The following is a 21,612-nucleotide window of genomic DNA, read 5'->3' as shown; positions in this document are numbered from 1 at the left end:
ATCTTGAAAAGCTTCTACAAATGTTCAGATATTTAAAGCTAACTACTACATTTTGCTTCTGTAATAGTTTTATGATTTTTTAAAAATAGTTTATTGTCAAATTGGTTTCCATACAACACCCAGTGCTCTTTCCCACAAGTGCCCTCCTCCATCACCACCACCTCTTTTCCCCCCTCCCCCTCCCCCTTCAACCCTCGGTTCATTTTCAGTATTCAATAGTCTCTCAGGTTTTGCGTCCCTCTCTCTCCCCAACTCAGGAAAATGTCTTGTTGGGGCACCTGGGTGGCTCAGTTGGTTAAAAGTCTGACTTTGGCTCAGGTCATGATCTCAGTCTGTGGGTTGCAGGCCTGCATCAGGCTGTGTGCTGACAGCTCAGAGCCTGGAGCCTGCTTCTGATTCTGTCTCCCTCTCTCTCTCTGCCCCTCCCCCACGCACTCTCTGTTTCTTTCTCTCAAAATAAAACAAAGACATAAACACTTTTTAAAGAAAGCATCTTGTTCTCTTGACTCTACTAAATCTGAAAATTTTTCTTTTTCTTTTCAGTTTCACCTAAATGTTCTGCACCTGGCCTGCTGTATCAAGTTCATGGAATTTCAGGTCCATTTAAAAATCTTTTAATCAGGGGTTCCTGGGTGGCTCAATCAGTTAAGTGTCCGACTTCAGCTCAGGTCATGATCCTGTGGTTTGTGAGTTTGAGCCCCGTGTTGGGCTCTATGCTGACAGCTTTGGATTCTGTGTGTGTGTGTGTGTGTGTGTGTGTGTGTGTGTGTGTGTGTGTCTGCCCCTTTCCCACTCCCACTGTCTCTCTCACTCTCAAAAATAAATAAACATTAAAAAAATTTTTAAATCTTTTAATCAAATAACTCTCTTCTTCATTTTATTCTCTAAAATATCTGTTTATATTGAGGAAGATACACTATTTCCTGATATTTCCATCCCAAATATGATCCTTCTTAGTCTCAGATTTCCTTCTAAAATTATATTTACTTCTTCACATCCAAGCTTCAGATATTCCTTTCCAGTGGTATACTGTTTCTGTTACCTTCTCCAACAGATCACTGAGTACGTTTCTCCACTGAGGTTTTTCTCATTACGGCATCATATCCACCACAGAAAGTTTCCTTCAACCTTAAATAGACCTTTTTCTCCTTACTTCTCATATTTCAGCTTACAGGGAACCATGGAAAGGTCAGTCAATTCCCACCACACATTTTCTGAAGTCTCATGAAATGTATGGTATCTCTGGCCAGGAATTTGTCATAGCGGTATCATAATTCAGTGAGTATTTAACTTGTCCAACAAGGCTTTGAAACTCACACTTGCCTCCCTGAAGCATTTGTGACTCAACGATGCACTAAGCAGCGATTACGGATGAGAACGCATCATATTCCTACGTAGACATTGGTTGGAGTGGACATACAATCTCAGGGTCATGGTACGGGCAGTGAAACATTATCACTGCTTCATTTTAACAACTTAACAATAATATTATTATATTATTTGATCTCGTCTACATTGCCATTAGGAATACATTAAACATGGATTTTATAATTTAAAATTTTATTTTTAATTTCAGCTCTCTTGTCCTCTCCAATAAAACCTGCCAGTCTCTATTCGTTAACTCTGCAGCTGGACAGAGAGCTTGGTTATCCATGCGGGAAAGATGGGCCGGGCAGGCTCAGCTCTTCTTCCTGTTCAGACAAGAGGAAACTGTAACACAGAGCCCCATCCCTTCTTGTGGGTCCACGGCAGACACTTCCAGTCTCGTGTATCAAAAGGAAGTCTGTTCTTAATTCTGAGGCTATTGTTAACTGTCTTTGTAACAGATGAGTGATTTCAGGCAAGTCATTTAATCTCTCTAGGAAATCTCTGATTTCTTTTCCAACAAGAGGTCCGAGAGCTTCTCTGGACTGTCTACACAGGGTGACTGGACTCCCTCCAGCTTTAACACTTTGCAGGTTCAACTTTCTGCTTTGTTATTGGTACTCTCTTTCCTCGAAACCTGAAGACAGATTTGCTAAAAAGGTCAACTTTTTTTTTTTTTCAAATTAGTGTTCTAGAGGTGGACATTGAGGGGTTGAGGTCAATTTTTCAGTCAGGCATCTATCTATATGCTAGAGAATTATCTGCACATATATTTTTAATAGACTAAAATTTTATTAAAACTGCCCATAGAAATTTAACATCAGTCTTTGTGCAACACTCCTCTGATGCAGAGGGAGAAGGTTATACACAAATATTAGACACTAATATAGTAGCATCATGTTAGACAAGTCCTTGATTAAGTAAAACCAAGCTTGACCCAATGCCATCTAAAGTTAATAAATTCCAGTTTCAGGAGAGAGGTATATCAGTCTGTCACTGAGTTTGTATTACTTTATGACTACAATGTGAACATTACAAAGACTATTAAAATGTAATGAGTATTTACAAAAGTTCAGAATTTTCCCTTAATGTTGGATATGTAGGCAGATTTATGATATAGGATACTGCGTGCTATATTGTAATGTAAGTACTTGTATAAATAACTGTTCACAGGTTTTATTTTATCCAAGTGGCCAGTGGACTCAGGATAAATTTATATCCCAAAATTATTTTGCTATGTTTTATGTAGTATTTTTGTGTGGGAGGAATGGGAGGCAGAGGGTCCTTCTGCATCAACTACTTCCGCCATATTGATTGTCGAACAACTCAGTAGATGTAGGAAGTGTCAACTTAAAATATTCAAACTAGTGGTCTCGCCTATTTCCTTACTCAACTGAGAAGTAGCTATGACGATTCTTTTAATATAAGTCACCAAAGCAAAAACTCAAAGTTTGAATGCTTCAGAAGTAGTTTCTAATGGATTAATTGCTTTAATTATTACAGTCAGGGAAATTAAGCTAAAAAAGTTCAGTTTCTAGTTGCACGACAAACAATTCTTTTAAAACATGTTGAAAATTCAATCGCTTTTCCATGGTCTTAAGTTGCTCTCTTAAAGTTTAACTGATTATTTAAATAGATTTCTCTGCATTTGGACCAGTATATATTTATGAGATATGATATAACTAATTTTTTTTAGAAATTTACTGTTTTAAAGATCCTTTCACACATCATTTCTAATATTTTTTTCTGAATATAGTAGCCATACTATATTACGGAATTATGTGGTATTAAAAATCATATGTAATTTTCTATTTCCCAAATTACTTTGTTTCTGGAAAAAGAACCAGATAATTATATTAAGTGTGTTACTACTATAAATTCTTTCTAGTTTTTAGGCATGATAAACCATTGTGTATCTGAGGGCTTAGGAAGAATGACAATGTCTTAAATATCTGAAGATGTCTTGAGAAGCTGCTGGCATAAGGTCTGTAAGTACAAACTTAGATGAAAAAAATCATATTTTTTCTCCTAAATATTTGATAAAGATGCTTCCTAATCCCTTGTACTCCCAGGGTGTTGGAAGTCTTACCGTAAAGACACTAGTACATTCCATCCCATACTTATTCCTAGTAAACTGGAGAAATTTTATTGTGAGTTGTATCTCATTTATATAATAGCACTTCATGATGCTATGGATGAATTGTGTTCCCACCAAAGTCAGATATTGTGCCAACACCTAGTTGAGTGTAACTCGATGTAACTATAGTTAGAGACAGGTCTTTAAAGAGGTGATTAAGTTAGGGGAGCCTGGGTGGCTCAGTCGGTTGAGCTGAGCATCGAACTCTTGATCTGGCCTCAGGTCATGACCCCAGGGTACTGGGATCAAGCCCCAACTCAGTCTCCATACTGAGCATGGAGCCTGCTTAGGATTCTCTCTCTACTCCTCTGCCCTTCTGTACCACTCAGGTGCACGCTCTCTCTCTCAAAAATGAAAAAAAAATTTTTAAAAAGAGGTAAATAAATTAAAATAATGCTATAAGGGTGCAGCTCTAATCCAATATGACTGGTGTCTGGACACACAAAGAGACTCCAGAGTTGTGTATACACAGACCCTGTCAGTAGGCAGCAAGAGGGTGGTCATCTATGTGACAAGGACAGAGAACTTTAGCTTCCAGAACTGAAAGAAAATAAATGTCTGTTGTTTAAGCCACCCTGTCTGTAGTATTTTATACGGCAGCCCTAGCAAAAGATGATAATATGCCTTGAGATTAATTAAGTTTCCTATAAGCTATAGTTTTAAAGTGCTTTCATAGGCCCTTTTTTCTAAAAGTTTAAGTAATTTACTAAGCATTACTTAGATCAATTCCAAAGTTTTTTCACATCCTGTTCCAATTTTGCTGTCCCAATAGACCGTACCTCTTTGTAAAATAAAAACTAAGCTATAAAATGAATTTCCATAAATCAAAGGTATTTTCTAATTACTTCTTCTATTTTAAAAACTGATGTTTCTACATCACTGTTGGATATTATGTGTCCGGCTTGAACAAAGGTAAATTTCTTATACAGTCTCTTAAAAACACACTTGTCACTGTATTTTGATATACATAAGACTTCAAGTTGCTTATGGTCAGAAACTGTATTTTATTTATGATACTTGAATATACAGGGCCCACCCCAATGATCAGGACCTGCCTTACTGATTTGCCTCTGAGGACACTACTTAATCTAAACAAATTCTAATAAACGAGTTGTTGACTACCAATAGGCATGTGTTAATTCTTCATTAATTCATTCTCTTAAAGAAAATATTTTAAAATTAAAACTGCTAATACTAGTTTGTGTGGTGAATGTAAATGAATCATCTGATGACTAGCACTGTGAATCATGGCCTTTAAAAGTGATTTTCTTCATTCATGTTCTAAATGCTTACTTACAAATTATATTTTTTTGGTATTTAAAAAGCTCTACAAAATGGAAGGGCAACATCCAATTCACCTAAGTGAATGGATGCCATGAACACATTACTTTTATGTCTCCACTTGTTAGGAAGCAAATCAAAAATGTGCCTATATTTCTCACTTTCATCATCTCAAGTGTTCAGCACTAGAAGCCTGGCTAATTTTTAAAGCACTGAATACATTAAAAATGAACTGTGCCATTTTCTAGCTACTTAAATATAACATAAATGTAAAATCTTGCATTTCTAAATGTCCCATCTGACATCATCATTTAGGCCTGTGATATTGAATTCTTTAAATCCTTCAAATGTTCTTTTGCTTTCATGACTGTCTCCTTCCCCTAGACATCATTGTGACATACAGGGAACTAAAGTGAGTTCAAGTTTATTTTGAGAATCTTTTGAGAATTTTGTGATAGCTTTAGAAGAATATAGAAACCCTGAGTGTTGTTACTAAGTTTGTGTTAGGATGCATGGATCTACCTAGCAATTTAAAATGCCCATAAATCTATTCATGCCCTCTTTCCATTTTTAATTAGATTATTTGGGGTTCTTTTTGGTATTGATTGTATTAGTTCTTTATATATTTTGGATATTGACCCCTTATCAAATATATCAATTGCATATATCTTCTCAAAGAGATACAGATGGCCAACATCATTAAAAGATGGTTGGCATCATTAATCGTCAGGGAAATCAAATCAAAACTACAAGATACCACCCCACACCTGTTAGAATGACTAAAATAAAAAGTATAAGAAATAACAAATGTTGGGAAGGATGTGGAGGAAAAAAACCCTTGTGCACTACTGGTAGGAATGCAAGCTGGTGCAGCCACTATAACAAACAATATGAAGGTTTCTCAAAAAATTAAAAATAGAATTATCATATGATCTAGTAATTCCACTACTGGGAATTTTCCCAAAGGAAAAAAAGCATTAATTCAAAATATACTTCTATGTTTATACCAGCATTATTTACAATAGCCAAGATATGGAAGCAACCCAAGAGTTCATCCATAAATGAATGCATATATATGTGTGTATATATATATGTATATATATATTATGAAATATTACTCAGCCACAAAAAACAATGAAATCTTGCCATTTGCAACAATTTGGATTGATCTGTAGAATATAATGTTAACTAAAATAAGTCAGCTACAGAAAGACAAATAAATACCCTATGATTTCACTCATATATGAAATTTAAGAAACAAAACAATTGGCCACAGAAAAAAGAGACAAGCAAAAACCAGACTCTTAAGTATAGAGAACAAACTGATAGTTATCAAAGGGGACATGGGTGGGGGGATGGATGAAATAGGTGAAGGGCATTAAGAGGACACTTATCATGATTAATGTATAGAATTGTTGAACTATTATATGGCACACCTGAAATAATCTAACACTGTATGTTAATTATATTTGAATAAAAAGTGAAATGAAGCAATAAAAATTCCCATAAATCTAAGTATGTATTTGTGATCTAACCTTATATCACATATAAAGGAAAAAAAAGACAAAGGTAAAATATCTCATTACATTCTAATAATATTTCAAAAATCAACTTTTATGTTAGAATTACAACTTTGTTTCACTATACACTGATATAGTTTTTGGATAAAAATGACTGTTGATGCTGGTACCAACTCAGATTTACAAATGCATATGGTGTATATTTCTTTATTTCAATTTCTAGACCCCATGCCCTGGCCCCAGCCCTCTTCCCTTATGTCTGGATTCTTTTACAACCTGTACACTGGCGTTTCTGCCCCCCCAGTTCCTCCCCCTTTCAGTCCATCCTGGACATTGTTACCATATTCATTTTCCTAGAATCAATTTTTTTTAAATCAAGTCTCTTTCTAAGGAAAAAACAAACTCTCAGGGTGTCGATAGGACAAAATCTAATTTACCAATCTCAGAATTCATGGCTTCCAACCAAAAGAACTTCCCAATTTTATTCCCACTTTTCCAAACACATCCAGTTTTAATCAAGCTTTGCTACTCTGTCCTGCTATTCAGCATACCTCTTTGCTACTCATTTCTTATTTCTGTTGATCTGAGTTCATTAGTAGGCTATGGAATGCATCTTCTTATCCAAAGCCTCTTGTCTGCTACACCTGAGCTAAGTGCTATCCTGCTGCTAGAAGCTATTTGATTTCTCATTCCCTCAGCCTCTGGGCTCTCAGAATCATGATATACCTTCTAGTCTGATTGTGAATATTACCATTTCTATGTGATTCCTCTTATCATGCCCCTCCCCACTTCTTGTCACCAGGTAGGACTCATGCTCCTCACCCCTCTCTTTCTAGCACACTTTGCAAAGGCTGCCAGGTAGGACCCCTTAGCAAAAGGGTTCTACAGCATCTCTAGCACCATCTGGTTCAAGTTTCAATCCCCCCAACCCTAGGTTTATGAATTCAAGGCCCAGCAGCCTTGCAAATACAGAGCCTGTGAAAGACATTACTGTGAGCTGGTCACAGAATGCTCTCCTGCATCTCTCCTTATTGATATGCTGTTCGTCCTTCAAGAGTCAGCTTAAATGCCATGAGATTTCTGAATCCATCACCATCATGTCTTATTTCTGAAATCCCTTTATCTCCTTCATTCTTTGGGTGCTTATTATAGTCTACCCACATTATTACTGAACTTCTTTTTCAATTGCTTACTGTACATCTTTACATGAAAGTGTTAAACCCTCAGAATATCCCCAAATGCCTTATTCTTGGCAAACTTGTTCTTAATACTGTATTCCTCCCCTCTCGTTTTTTGTGTTTGTTTATTTTTGAGAGAGAGAGAGAGAGAGAGAGAGAGAGAGAGAGAGAGCGAGCACGCATGATAGCACATGAGCTGGGGAATGGCAGAGAGAGAAGGAGAGAGAGGATTCAAAGTGGGCTCTGTGCTGAGAGTAGAGAGCCCAATGCAGGGCTTGAACTCACAAACTGTGACATCATAATGTGAGCCAAAGTCAGATGCCTAACCAACTGAGCCACACAGGCCCCATATTCCCTCTCTTAACAGTTGATAGCACCGTGCATTCAGTCACTCAGCCACTCAAGATAGAAAACTGGGAGTCATCTTTAACGTCTCTCTTTTCTTTACTCCCATCTGTATCCAATTAATCAGCAAGCTCTAATTCATACCTTCTAGAAATGTCAGACTATTTCTTTGTCATCCAGTTCAGAACCTCATACTCTCTCACATTCATCATTTAAAATATTCTCAATTTGTTGCTCTATTTTCAGTCTAAGTGCTTTCCAGTGTATCCTTTATGAAACCAGATGATCTATTTAAAAAGCAAGTTAGTTCATGTCACTGTTTAAAAGCTTTTCCCTTGGCCTAAAAAGCATGCCTGCTGCCCATCTTCGTCTCTTGCTTCTTCCTGTCTCTCACTCCAAGCACTGGATTGCCTGAGCTGCCCATGTGTTCCAGGCTACTTCTTACCACCCACGTGTTTGAAGGCGGGGTGCTTGGAATGTCTTCCTCTTTTTCTCTTCACCTAGACATTTTCTACTCATTTATTCACAGGTCTCCCGGGGGACAACTCCTAATCTTAGGCTGGAGTGGATACTCCTTCACTAAGATTCCATGGTATTGGAGACTATTTCTACTAGACAGTATTAACAACCATGTTAACTGTGTTATAATTATGTTCATTCATTGGTACATCAACTATTTATTGAATATCTAAGATAGGGCAGACACTTTTGGTGACATGGACTGAATGTTCAATAAATTACTTTTGTTAATGAATGAGTGAATATACCCCATTGAACGTTAAGAGAAATACTACTCTGTCTTATTTAATTCAGTTTACTTTCACTTACCCTCATACACCCACTCTATGCCTAGTATAGTATGTTTTATACAGGAATAGCCCCCCAAATTTTTTGTTTTATTTCTACATTTAGTCTTGATATAGGGATGCTTTTGAGAAAAAAATCATCATTGATTACAAATCACCTTGAAGATTTTGAAATGCTATATGAACATACAGTGTGAATGTGCCCAATATTTGTAAACTTTGAAATCTTAACAGTTCATTAATTCTGGTAAACTATTTGCAGCAAGCTTGCTCCAGAAAATGAATTTTGGAGCTACAATGTCTGAAGGTTGCAATAAAGATTCAAATACAAAAGTGGAATGCAGGAGCATTTTGACAACTTGGGGTAAAAAGGAAAATTCTTGTAAGATTGATATTTGCTATAAGAATTTATTCTAAGAAGGCTAGAAAATAATACAGCCACTATGAAAAGGACTCTAAGATCTTCGCAAGAAGTACTTCATATAGAAATACTATGGTACTATGTCTACATGGTTTAATGGGTAAGAATCTTGCTTTTAGGGGTTCTGGATTCTTTTACCCCACCACATTCATAATGGAAAATAAACCTTCCGTATGACAGATTTTCGTAATATTTCATGGCAAAGAAGGAAATCATATCAGAAACGTTTGAAAACCAAAAAGATAAAGATAGAAACCTTAACCAGAAGATGAGTAAGGGTTAGGAATACGCAATTTGCATAAAAGCAAACAAAAAGGTTGATAGGTATAAAACAATTTTTAAACTCACTGAGAAACAAATTAGTATAATAATGAGCAATCACTCATTGCTAACCTTCACTCATGCTAATAATCATTCGTACTGATACTAGCATATTAAAAATTAGGAAGTAATGCTAATTGCTGGCATGGATGTGGGGATATAGAGATCCTTACACACTACTGGTGGGAAGGTAGTCTAGAGTAGAAGAAGCGAGCAGACTCTGACCCAACTGATTAGACACAGACTGGACAACTTGATAAACCTAGTTCAGGTAAATATAGGTCTCTGTAAGAAATCCTCATCCAGGCTCATAGGGAGAGATATATGAGGATCCTCATCTCAGTATTATTTGTTGTGGCAGGAGTTGGAGTATATATATATATATCTGGATGCCCAACATCAGAAGACAAGAGAGGGAAACTCTGGTAAATGGATCCCATGTAGAACCACACAGCAGTCAGATACACAGGACTAGATATACACATTATAAGAACCACAATGCTCAAAGAGAAAAGTAAAAGGAGAATGTAAATTAAAAATGCATATGGGGGTGCCTGGGCTGCCACAGAGGCCTTGCACCGTGCGGAACAAATAACCTCACGTAGTTACCGTCGATCCCCGATTTCCCACAGAATTCATACATGCCATTCACTCCAGCCTGCAAGTGACAGAACCCTTACCAAGCAATTACCTTGTCAAAGAAGGAATCGTTTAACTTCACTAGCCCCTTGCTTCTCTTTGACAGCAAATCTACATTTCTTGGTACACACAGATGATGATGAACATTTTCACTAGCCTTATTTCTTCTAGGAACCAACATTTTTTCTAGGTAACTGCTCTTCTTTGGAAATTGATTTATTGTTGGGGGCCCAGGATAATTTACGTACAGAGAATTGTGCCACATGGCTGTGCTGATCAGCTCTAAACTGACAAATCTCCATTGCACCATTTGGTTGCTGATTGTCAACAGATTCGAAACAGTAAAATATTACAGCGTTCAAGATTGACCAATGCTAGAAATTTTATACTTAAAGAATAGTTTCTTTGAAGCTGCTAAAGCTGTTAAATAATCTCTTTGGGCTTTTAAGTCCTGTGTTATTTTCAGTATACTTCCTTCTAAACTTCTTTACCTTTTGGTCTTAAGCTCCATCATTTCCTGGAAACGCACAGAACTCACTGAAATGCACAGTGCCTCACTTCACTATATCTGGTCTGATAAAACAAGGTCTTAAGACTCATATATAAAATAGGTGAATACAAAAATACTGATTAGGTAGAGTATGGTAATATATAAAAGTGGCAATTTACAAATAGCTCTATTTTTTTTTTTGTAGGAGTCTATTCATTTCATAGTCAGAATCCAGGGCACAATCTTTATAAAAATAAGACTTGAAATGGTGTAGGCTTTTAATTATCACTGTCTTGAGAAGTCTACCATAAGTCTCACAGGAATAGAGACTGTGTTTCAATTGTAGAAACATATTTGCTTATAGCAAATAATGAAAATTAGATCCTGCTAAAAGAGAGACTTCCCCACCCCCAAAAGCAGAACATTTTAGGTAACAAACTGTCTCCTGCAGTCCTTCTCTTTTCTTTAAAGAAATATTTTTTTTAATGTTTATTTATTTTTGAGAGACAGAGACAGACAGAGCATGAGTGGGGGAGGGACAGACCGAGAGGGAGACACAGAATCCAAAGCAGCCTCCAAGTTCTGAGCTGTCAGCACGGAGCCCAATGCAGGGCTCAAACTCAGGGACCATGAGAATGTGACTGGGCGCCAAAGTCGGATGCTTAACTGATTGAGCCCCCCAGATGCCCCTCCTTCAGTCCTTAAGAAATGAATGCATATCTTTGCTTAATCCTATGTGTTACCACGTCTGCCTACTGTTTTCCACCCCAGAAAAGGAAGAGATTAAAACACACAAAAAGAAAACAGAAAGATTTAATCTAAAATTCCTCAAATGTGTAAGACAGCAAAAAAGAGTTGCAACCCACTACAACTCAAAACCTGACAGAGGGCAGCTGCATCTTCCTTATTTCTAATGGTTTGAAATGATCTATGGAATGATGGGGCTGATAAGGAGTTACCCAAAATGTCAATGTGCTCTGAAGCTGCCGGAAAGGAAGGATTCTCTCACATCTACAGGAAAGGAGGTGACGTGATGGCCTGGGGCTACACCAAAGCAGTTCTGTACACTCAGAACCTCACGCAGTTCCCAGGGCACACCTGAATACCTTTGGAGGAGATGAATCAAAGTATTTGGAAACTTGAATAGGAAAGACAAAAAGGGTAAAAGCTAAAAAGGAAACTCAGACATCAACTTCCTTTAAAAACGTGAAAAACTGGGGGTGCCTGGGTGGCTCAGTTGGTTGAGTGTCTGACTTCAGCTCAGGTCATGACCTCATGGTTTGTGAGTTTGAGCCCCGCATGGGGCTCTGAGCTGACAGCCCAGAGCCTGGAGCCTGCTTCGGATTCTGTGTCTTCCTCCCTTCCTACCCCTCCCCAACTTGTGCTCCTTCTCTCAAAAAATAAACATTTTAAAAAAGGTGACTCTTGGTTTTAGGGTTGTGACTTCTAGCCCCATGTTGGGCACAGAGCCTACTTAAAATAAAATTTAAAAATTAAAATAAAAATATATGAAAAACTGTCATATGAAGAGTTACATGAGTCCAAAGAAAACAACTAACCAATGAATGGAAGTCACAACAAGTCAGATATAAATTATAATCAAAGCTCTTAGAAAGATAGCGTAGGTATCCTTATCTTTAGTATTGAATTCCCAGTCACTGGAGGTGTTCAGCAGAGGCCAGTTGCCTGGAAGATGCTATGAGAAGATTTAAGAAACAAATGGGTAGTTGTATTAGATAGTTCTTTTCAGTTATGGTATTCTATGGTCTCGGAAGCAAAGTGATCCATGAGTTTTTTATTTGTCTTCAGAGTTGCATAATAAAAATTGGCTTATATCACAATTCAATAATTATAGAGAATATATATTACCTCAAGTTATAATTTTGTAGCCATTATTCAGCACTTTGGGGAAATTTGTATAATTTAAAGTATGTGTATATATATGCATGTATTTGAAATATACATACATTTGGAATACATATTTAGAATATATATTTGGAATATGTATTTGGAATACATTCAGAATATATATATATGGAAAGTCAGGGCTAGATGGAAAAGAGGAAGTGTGTGTATATATACATATATATCTTGCTTTCCATGTTGATATCTAGCCAGGAATTTCCAGAGTTTATGCTAGGATCTTCTGGTGATTTCATTCTTTTGGACCTCTAGAAGAAGGACAGATTCAGTCCAACAGCAAGAAAGTATCAGAGATAAAGGGAGGCATCTAGGAGAGTGCAGTTTTGCGTCATCCCCAGGTCAGGAAGACGGACCAGTGACCTGATGACAAAAGCCTAGTGATTTATCCTCCATCAGAGACACAAGCATTTAGGTGCTGGAATGTTTCTGCAGTGCCAAAAGCTTTCAACGATTTCAAGAAAGAGAAGATGCTTGTTTCCATTTCTTCTTTGAAAACTCACTTGAGGCTTCTTCTTCTTCTTCTTCTTTTTTTTTTTTTTGACTCCCATAGAAACAGCTATCCTCTAGGATAACTTATGGAGAAGTTTGGTTGTTTGCTGTACTTAAAATAAGTAATCATCAAGAAGCAAATTCATAACTTACTTTTGAAAGACAAAAACGCAGTTTAATTTACAAAAAGCAATTAAAGTGAATGAAAACTGAGCAACTTGTAGACATGGGCAAACTGGAGGAGGACCCTTCTGGAAGGTCAGTATTTGTAATTCACAGGAGCACTCTTGTGCACGAGGCAGTCCTGGTCCACACAACAGCTGGGGTTTTTTTCTTTAAAAATATAAAAGAATGCACAATTTTAAAAAGCATGATATGTCCATTGTGGAAAACCAGGAAATACGAGTTTAGACTGAAAAGTCTAATGAGAAAAAATCCTCATATTTTCACTACCTAAATAAAGGAAATTGTATTTTGATATATTTACTATCTGCAATTAAATATAATGAAAAGAGCACCATACTCTATAACTTTGTACCCTCTTTTTTTAAACTTACACATTGTGAACCTTTCCCCACACATATATATAGTAAACTCATTTGGACACCACATCCCTCCACAATGTCTACTGGGAATGATAATCATTTCACATCTCTCATACTGGGCACACATTATATCTGACTTGATAGATTTTGAGTGTTTCATGCACAGTGAATGTATAAATCTTATTTATATTTGGCTATCTAGAACTTCTATGATGCCTGACATATAATGGATGCTAGATGTTTATTATTTACTCTTCATGAATTGAATACATAGCAATTAAAATTAACCTACTGATTAAAAGAAAAAAGCTGAAATGAATATGGGGAACCTTGAAGAATTTTTAGCTGAAGGCAGTTCTAGATAAAAAAAAAAGTGGATAGATTGCCTATACTTAGATGATTTTATAAATGCAGAGACAAACACACTCTCTAAAGAAACAACTCAAAGTACTACTTATTTAATGAAAACTTTCCTCATAAATGGCGTACCCAGGCTGAGTCTTCCTTTCTAAAATTTTTATTACCAACCAGTAACTGTTTTCCTATTCAACAGATATGTTAAGTTCCATCCATTCCCATCCTATAAACACTCTCATTTTTGATGACTCCTAGGTCTCTAATTTCATGTCTGTAGCCCAACCCAACCCAAACTTTAACTGATATGTCAGCTGCCTCTTCCCTTTCTCCACGGGCATTTCAAAAACCATCATTCCCAAGATGGAAATGGTATTTCTCTCCTCACCTGCATTCCCTATTTTTATAAATGCTTCCACGATCACTATGGACTAAATTGTATCTCTGTTCAAATTCATATGTCAAAGCACTAACCCCACAATGTGATGGTATTTAGAAATAGGGCCTTCAGGAGGTAATTAGGTTCAGATGAGCGTGGGACCCTCACGACCGGATTTGTACAAGAGGAAATACTAGAAAGCTTGCTTCATTTCTCTCTCTCCTTCTGTCCCCTTCTCCCTCTCAGGCATTAAAGGACATACTGTGAAGGCAGTTGTCCAAAAGCTGTGAAAAACACTCTCATCAGAGAATCAAATTGGCTGGAACCTTGATTGCAGACTTCCTGCCTTCCAGAACTGTGAGAAAACAAAATCACTATTGATTAAGCCACCTGGTCTATGGAATGTTAATTGGGTAGCCCAGGACACTCAGACAACCAGTGAATATATCATATAAGTTTCAAATATGGAAGACTTTCTAGACTCTTCCTCACATTCACTCATCAAGTCTAAGATCTGTAGGGTAGTTAACAGTGCTGTACCAATTTAGATGACCTGGTTTTATCACTATATTATATTTACAAAAGATATTACCACTGGGGGAAGTTGGATGAAGAAAACATGAGAAATTCTGTATTATTTTTGCAGCTTCCCGTGAGGTGTAATTATTTCATAAAAAAGAAAAACAACAAACTTCTTCTGTATCATTTCAACCTCTAGTAAAATTTTTGACAAAAGGAGTATGTGTGCTGTTGAGAGGTATTCACTTTTAAGAGAAGCATTTTGTATTCAAGTCTGATAAATTTCATAAAAGTGAAAGCTTCAAGAGTCTGGCTGGTCTTACTTCTACAGAATCTCGTGATTTATAAATAATAAATAATATACCTAAAGTATAATTGCATTTTGCTTCCTTAATTATTCACAAAATAGTTTTAAACAATTCAATAAAAATTCAGGAATAAAAGAAAAACCTTTAGCTAAGTAAAATGGACTTGATGCCTCCAAAACTGTAAGAAATATACAGCGTGTTGCTTTGAATATGGAAAGGAAGAGGTCAAGTTTTCAAGCAGGTACATATCTAAATAAAAATAGAATTACATTTCTTTGCTAGATCTGAACACAGTGATAGAATAAAAGACTCTAGCTTTGAAATGTTTCAGTTTCACCTACAGATTTATTTTCTAAGGCGATTTTAACTCTGCACTCATATTTTACTAGCAGCAGGAAATGATTTGCCTGTCACATCACTATGTTCCTTGACACCTACTCTTTTTTTTTAAGTTTATTTATTTTGAGAGAGAATGACAGAGAGAGAGAACAAGCAGGGTGGGGTGGGGGGAAGAGAGAGAATCCCAAGCAGGCCAACCCTCTGAGCTGATTCCGACCCAGGGCCTGATCTCACGATTATGAGATCATGACTTGAGCGGAAATCAAGAGTCAGTCACTTAGTCAACTGAGTCACCCAGGTGCCTCATCCTTGAGACTTTTCTTAAACGAACTATAGATTATCATCATTATATGGTTCACACTATAAGCACCGAGCAGAAATTCTTACAATGATGAGGAACCAATCCCAAACGACAAACCAAAGGACTAAGTGCTTACACTGAATTCTTTTGGAATTTACAAGAACACATATTTTCTACACTTACATTTCTGCAAAGAGTGTGCTCAGTAACTCCTTGAAGGAAAAGGCCAGAGTCATATAACAACTTTTACATAGATTACCTTTTCCCCCAAAGGCAACCATCTGACTTCTAAGAGAAAGCTTAATAAACTCATGTAACTCAAGATCTGAGACAGTATTATGGCTTTGTTCCATTTCTCAGTCTGTCAATCTTAATTCTTCTTATCCTTTTCTTTTCCCAGACCTCTCTGTGGAAACAGGTTTTTCCTCTTTTCCTTCAAGATGTATTTTCCTTTGAAATGATATCCTTTCCTGCACTTTGGGGACACCAGCAGATTGCTGGAATCATGCTGGGGGGTGTGACATTTTCAGGCTACAAGGGGCTTTTTTGGATCCTGACTTGGTCCTGGAATAGGTAAAAGGCCAAGGAGATGGAATATCAAATATACTTTAACGTAAAGAAGGAAAACAATCTGGCCTTATATGGAGAATGTTTCTGCACTACAACTCAGCAATCTATCAGTAGATGAGGTTTAACAGAACAGAAGGATATAGGGAGGGGAAGGCATTAACACAGAAGGCCACGCACTTGGATATTAACATGAAGGGCCATGAAGAGCCCCTGACGTTCTCGGAGTGGAAGGACATTGGCAGTCAGCCCTACAGACAAAGAGAATCACTAACTTCCTCTTTCTGTACCCCTACTCCCCATCCTGGCAGTGCAAGACGTCAGATCCCAGTGAGTCAAAAGTGGTAGAAATCATTACAAATAAGGAGATACGTAGTGAGGAAGAATACAGTTGAACTTTTAGATGCCGATTATATCATTTGGAGTTTTAATGACAAATCTCTCTAATTTATATTCATATCTCTAAAGCTGAGGCTCTCTTTTAGTATAATGCTTACTACTTGCATCAGTGCATTTTGTCAGGATTTGGGGCTACAGATAATACTGATTCAGGCAAATCTAGAAAGGATAAATGGCCTTTGGGGCACTGGAAACAACACACTGATGCATTAAATGGCTCTTCATTCTAACAGAAAATAAATGAAGACTTACAATAACAACTTTGAAGGTTACAGAGACCAAAAATACTTAAGAATTCATAAATAATCCACTATTACCAAAAAGGAGAAACATAAAAGTTTAATGAATCATTTTTGTTTACTATGAAATGTAACTAATTACTGGTTTCAGCAAGATTTTATGTTTTATTCTCAGGGGTTATTCACTTGAAATTAGGTTCCTGGTGTGAAATGTAAATGTAACTGGAGAAATTTAAACACATTTTCATTTATTCAATGCATAAAAAGATATAACGAAGGCAATTATGCCTCACACAAACCAAGGTTAACACTGAAAATATTTTACAACTCGCCAGTCAGAACAGATGCTAGCCAGTACTATTGGTATACCCAAAATAACAGAAGTAAAACAAAAAATTATTCCACAGACCATGAATTTTCTGGCTTATTTTTCCTTCTCTGTAATAAATTTTTGCTAGAATCTCACTTCTTACCATGATATATGTGTATATACATAGATACCAAAAGGTTTCCTAAACAGTATTTTTCAAAAGGGGTTGATGAGTCTCAACTGACTTCTTTATTATTTCCACAAATCAATCTCTAACTTACTATGATTTCTAGGAACTACATCAAATTACATTAATTTTTTACTGAATCTTTTAGGATTAAGCAAAATAAAGTAAAATAAAAAGCCATTCAATAGCAACTAATCACCGCTGAAAACTTCATTGATCTGTTTGAAAAGAGTTCCAAACCCAGATATTAAAAGAGAAATCATGGAGATTTACCACTATAGTCAGACCTTTCGTGTTGATACTATCAGAAAGAGTATAACAATCAAGCAAGAAATATCTTTCATGCTATCCAATACAAAAATACTGTTTTTGATAGAACGAAGTAGGTAACAGAGTTATAATAAATGGTACATTTTCTCTAGCAGTTTTTAATCTAGTGGGATGACTCGTAACTCAAATTACATAAAAAAATAATTGCATGTGAAGCTGAGTGTAGATGCTTTAAGAATAATAGTTTATAGAGAAGATAAAGTCCTTGAATTTGAGAAGCATACAACCTAATCAGTGTGAGCAATTTAAGGAGAATGTAGCCATGATGACCTTGAGAAAACACAGGGTCCCGGGAACACCCTGAGCCTAAATTTCACATCTTTGCATTGCTATCCTGTTTGTCTCTGGTGCAGAGATGACTTGTTTTAAAAAAAACAAAACAAAACTACATTATATATTTTTTTCTACGTAATTGAGATAGACTACAAATTATGACATAGCAATTCTTTTTTCTTTTTAAAGAAAATTTCCATGTTTTCATAATCTTTATAGATGATGCCCATACCAGAAAGACAGAAAGATACTTTGGGGCACCTGAGTGGCTCAGTCAGTTGAGCCCTGACTCAGGCTCAGGTCATGATCTCCGGTTCATGAGATTCAGCCCTGCATCAGGTTGGTGTCAGTGCAGGGCATTTGGGATCCTCTGTCCCCTTCCCTTTCTGCCCCTTTCCCACTCTCTCTCTTTCAAACATAAACATTGAAAAAAAGATACTTCAATGCCAATTAAAGAAACAGTAGTTTTCTCCTTGTAGATCCCTATAATGTAAGACTGTATTGAAGTTTAACCAAAAGTAGATTGATTTCATGGGTTTTCACTCTAGTCCAGACTTTAAAAAACATCTATTCTTTTGCATCTATATCTACTTACTGCTTTCCTTAATAGTCCTCTAGTGGTAAAAATACATATAATTAGTGAGACTATAAAATATAGACTACAAATTTAATTCTAGAATATCTCATTACTTAGTTATGGTAAAAATTGTGAATCTTGGCAATAAAATCATATTCTTTTATAATCTGATGAACTGTCCAGAATTTGGTTAAAGGAATAATGTAGCACTTTCTAACAATGTCAGCTCTATATTCCTTGATAACTCAATTTTGTTTCTTTAAAAAAGTCAGGGGCTCAGTCAGCTGAGCTTCCAATTTCAGCTCAGGTCCTGATATGGTTCTGGAGTTCGAGCCCTGCATGGGGTTCACTGCTGTCAGCACAGAGCCCGTTTTGGATCTTCTGACCCCTCGCTCTCTGCCGCACCCCATTCATGTGCTCTCTTTCTCTTACTCTCTCAAAAATGAACAAAACATTTAAAAAAGTCAAAACTTATTTTCAAAATAATGTTCATTTTTTTCATGGTATTTTGGAATTTTTGCCTTCTGGTGTGAGAGGTATTTCAGAATTGTCTAATTTGAATGTCAATCTTATTAATCTTAAAAATCTGTAAAATAGTTCAACCTTTGGTTTTATTTATTATTTTTATTTTTTGGTTTTATTTATATTAAAGGTTTTACAAAATATATGAGTTTACTGAAGAAGAAAAAATGAAAAATTCATAAAGTAGAAAAAAGAATGAAAAATAATAAAATGTAAATGAGTCAAAATAAACTACTTTGAGTCCTACTTAACTGTTATAGTTGGATTTCAAACTTAACTTTGAACTTCTTATCAGCTAACGTGGTAAGGTGTACAGAATTAAGTAACTGGACCAAAAAAAATGTATCAATTCTTCCATGAAAACCATCATTTGATCATTTCATTCTTTGGAAAGGCAGTGTGAGAAAGGGTTTATTTGTTTAGCTGTACTCCATCAGAACAGAATGCAGAGCAGAGAAACAACTTTCTACATTAACACCTGAAGTTACTTGTACATTTTCATGGATTCATTTTTAATGTCTTCATTTAGTTCATTTTTTCTTTAAAAAATTTTTTTTAATGTTTTATTTATTTTTGATACAGAGAGAATGAGGCGGGGAGGGGCAGAGAGAGAAGGAGACACAGAACTGGAAGCAGGCTCCAGGCTCTGAGCTAGCTGTCAGCACAGAGCCTGACGCGGGGCTCGAACCCATGAACGTGAGATCTGCCCTGAGCCAAAGTCGGAGGCTTAACCAACTGAGCCACCCAGGCACCCTAGTTCATTTTTTCTGAGATTCAAAGAAAAAAATGTACTTTTAGCTACATCTCTAGAACAACTGAAACTGTAACAGGACTTAAAAGTAAATATGCATCATTATTTGCAAATAATTGACAAAATACTTTCATGTACATTCTACATTTTGATCCTTATAGTAACCTACTGAAATGAATATTATCTCCGTTGTATAGATAAAGAAGCCTGGTTCAAAAACATGCACATCTACAAAGTGGCAGGGCCTAGGGGGCGCCTGGGGGGCTCAGTGGGTTAAGGATCTGACTTCGGCTCAGGTCATGATCTTGAGGTACGTGGGTTTAAACACCGTGTTGGGCTGTGGGCTGCCAGCCGTGTCTCCCTCTCTCCCTCTGCCCCTACCCTGCTCATGCTCATGCTTTCTCTCTCTCTCTCTCTCTCTCTCTCTCTCAAAAATAAACAAACATAAAAAAAAAGTGGCAGTGTCTAACTTGTGCTGTCCCACATGGCAGACACATACCACATGTGCTGACTGAGTGCTTGACATGTGGCTGGTCTGAATTGAGATGTGCTATAAACATAAAATGCATAACAACATTCAACACTTGGTACAAAAAGTTATTAATTGTTTTTATTGTATCTCATCAGTAATTTTTATTGACTACACTGAAATAATATTTTGAATAGAGTAGGTTAAATAAAATATACTACAATTAATTTCTTCTGTTTTACTTTTTTAATAGGGTTGCCAAAAATTTTTAATTTATAGCTATAGCTCACATTTTATTTCTTTTGGATATACTTGTCTAAGCTAAGAGACTTTCCCCAATACCCTTTGGCCTTAATATGTATATCAATAATTTTATTTTGGGGGTGAATGGGTGGTTCAGTTGGTTGAGCATCCGACTTTGGCTCAGGTCACAATCCCACAGTTTGTGGATTCGAGGGCCACTTCAGGGTCTGTGCTGACAGTTCAAAGCCTGGAGCCTGTTTTGGATTCTGTGTCTCCCTCTCTCTCTGCCCTTCCCCTGCTCACGCTTTGTCTCTGTCTCCCAAAAATAAATAAAAATTAAAAATAAAATTTAAAAATACAATACTTTTATTTTGTAAATAAGTGATCCTTTTTGTAAAATTTCCTCGATTGCTGTCTTTGGCAGCTACAGCTTTCATTCTAGGTGGTGTATCCTTATGCCATGTCCTCTCAGTTAACCCCCTGGTTCTACATAAACAGCATTTTGGGACATTTGAAAATAACAAGTCATACTATGTTTTACCATCACAATGTGTTTCAAATCTACAAGTCTCATTCATGCCATAGGTACCACTGAAAATTTTTTTTCAATGTTTACTTTTGAGAGAGAGTGACAGAGTGTGAGCAGGGGAGGGGCAAAGAGAGAGGGAAACACCAAATCTGAAGATGGCTCCAGGCTCTGAGCTGTCAGCACAGAGCGTGATGTGGGGGCTCGAACTCACAAACTGTGAGATCCAAAGCCAAAACTGAATGCTTAACTGACTGAGCCACCCAGGTGTCCCAACCATAGGTACCGCTTTAGGTTAGACCACTCATCTCTGGCTAGACCACGGCACCTGTGTCCCATCTGACCCCTTTTCTCTATCATTGCATCGTTCTTCCTACCACCTCTCCCTCACCTCACTTACTATCATAGAGCTTGTTCTGAAGGGTGTCTTCATGATTCAAAGCATGAAGCAAGGATACATAAAGCAGCTAAGCAGGCCATTTTAGTTCTTTGTCAACCATCAACTAGAAATAATGAGAGAAAAGTTTTTTGCCTACTTTTTCTAACTCAGGCTGCGATT

The 21,612-nt window shown here is 36.7% G+C and overlaps 1 protein-coding gene across 1 annotated transcript in view; it reads right to left on the bottom strand.

Moving 5' to 3' along the window:
- Positions 1–12,934: 12,934 nt before the first annotated feature.
- The window catches only part of RIMS2 (regulating synaptic membrane exocytosis 2), a 497,675-nt gene continuing 488,997 nt past the window's right edge, over positions 12,935–21,612 (bottom strand). Inside the window, exon 26 of the mRNA XM_029923706.1 lies at positions 12,935–13,248. Within this exon, the coding sequence (XP_029779566.1) occupies positions 13,175–13,248 (74 nt within the window). The 3' untranslated portion in view covers positions 12,935–13,174. The remainder of the gene's footprint in view (positions 13,249–21,612) is intronic.

Source organism: Suricata suricatta, chromosome 15, assembly GCF_006229205.1.
Source record: "Suricata suricatta isolate VVHF042 chromosome 15, meerkat_22Aug2017_6uvM2_HiC, whole genome shotgun sequence".
NCBI lineage: Eukaryota > Metazoa > Chordata > Mammalia > Carnivora > Herpestidae > Suricata > Suricata suricatta.
Note: the sequence above shows the minus strand (reverse complement) of the source record. Positions and strands in the feature narration are given on the sequence as shown.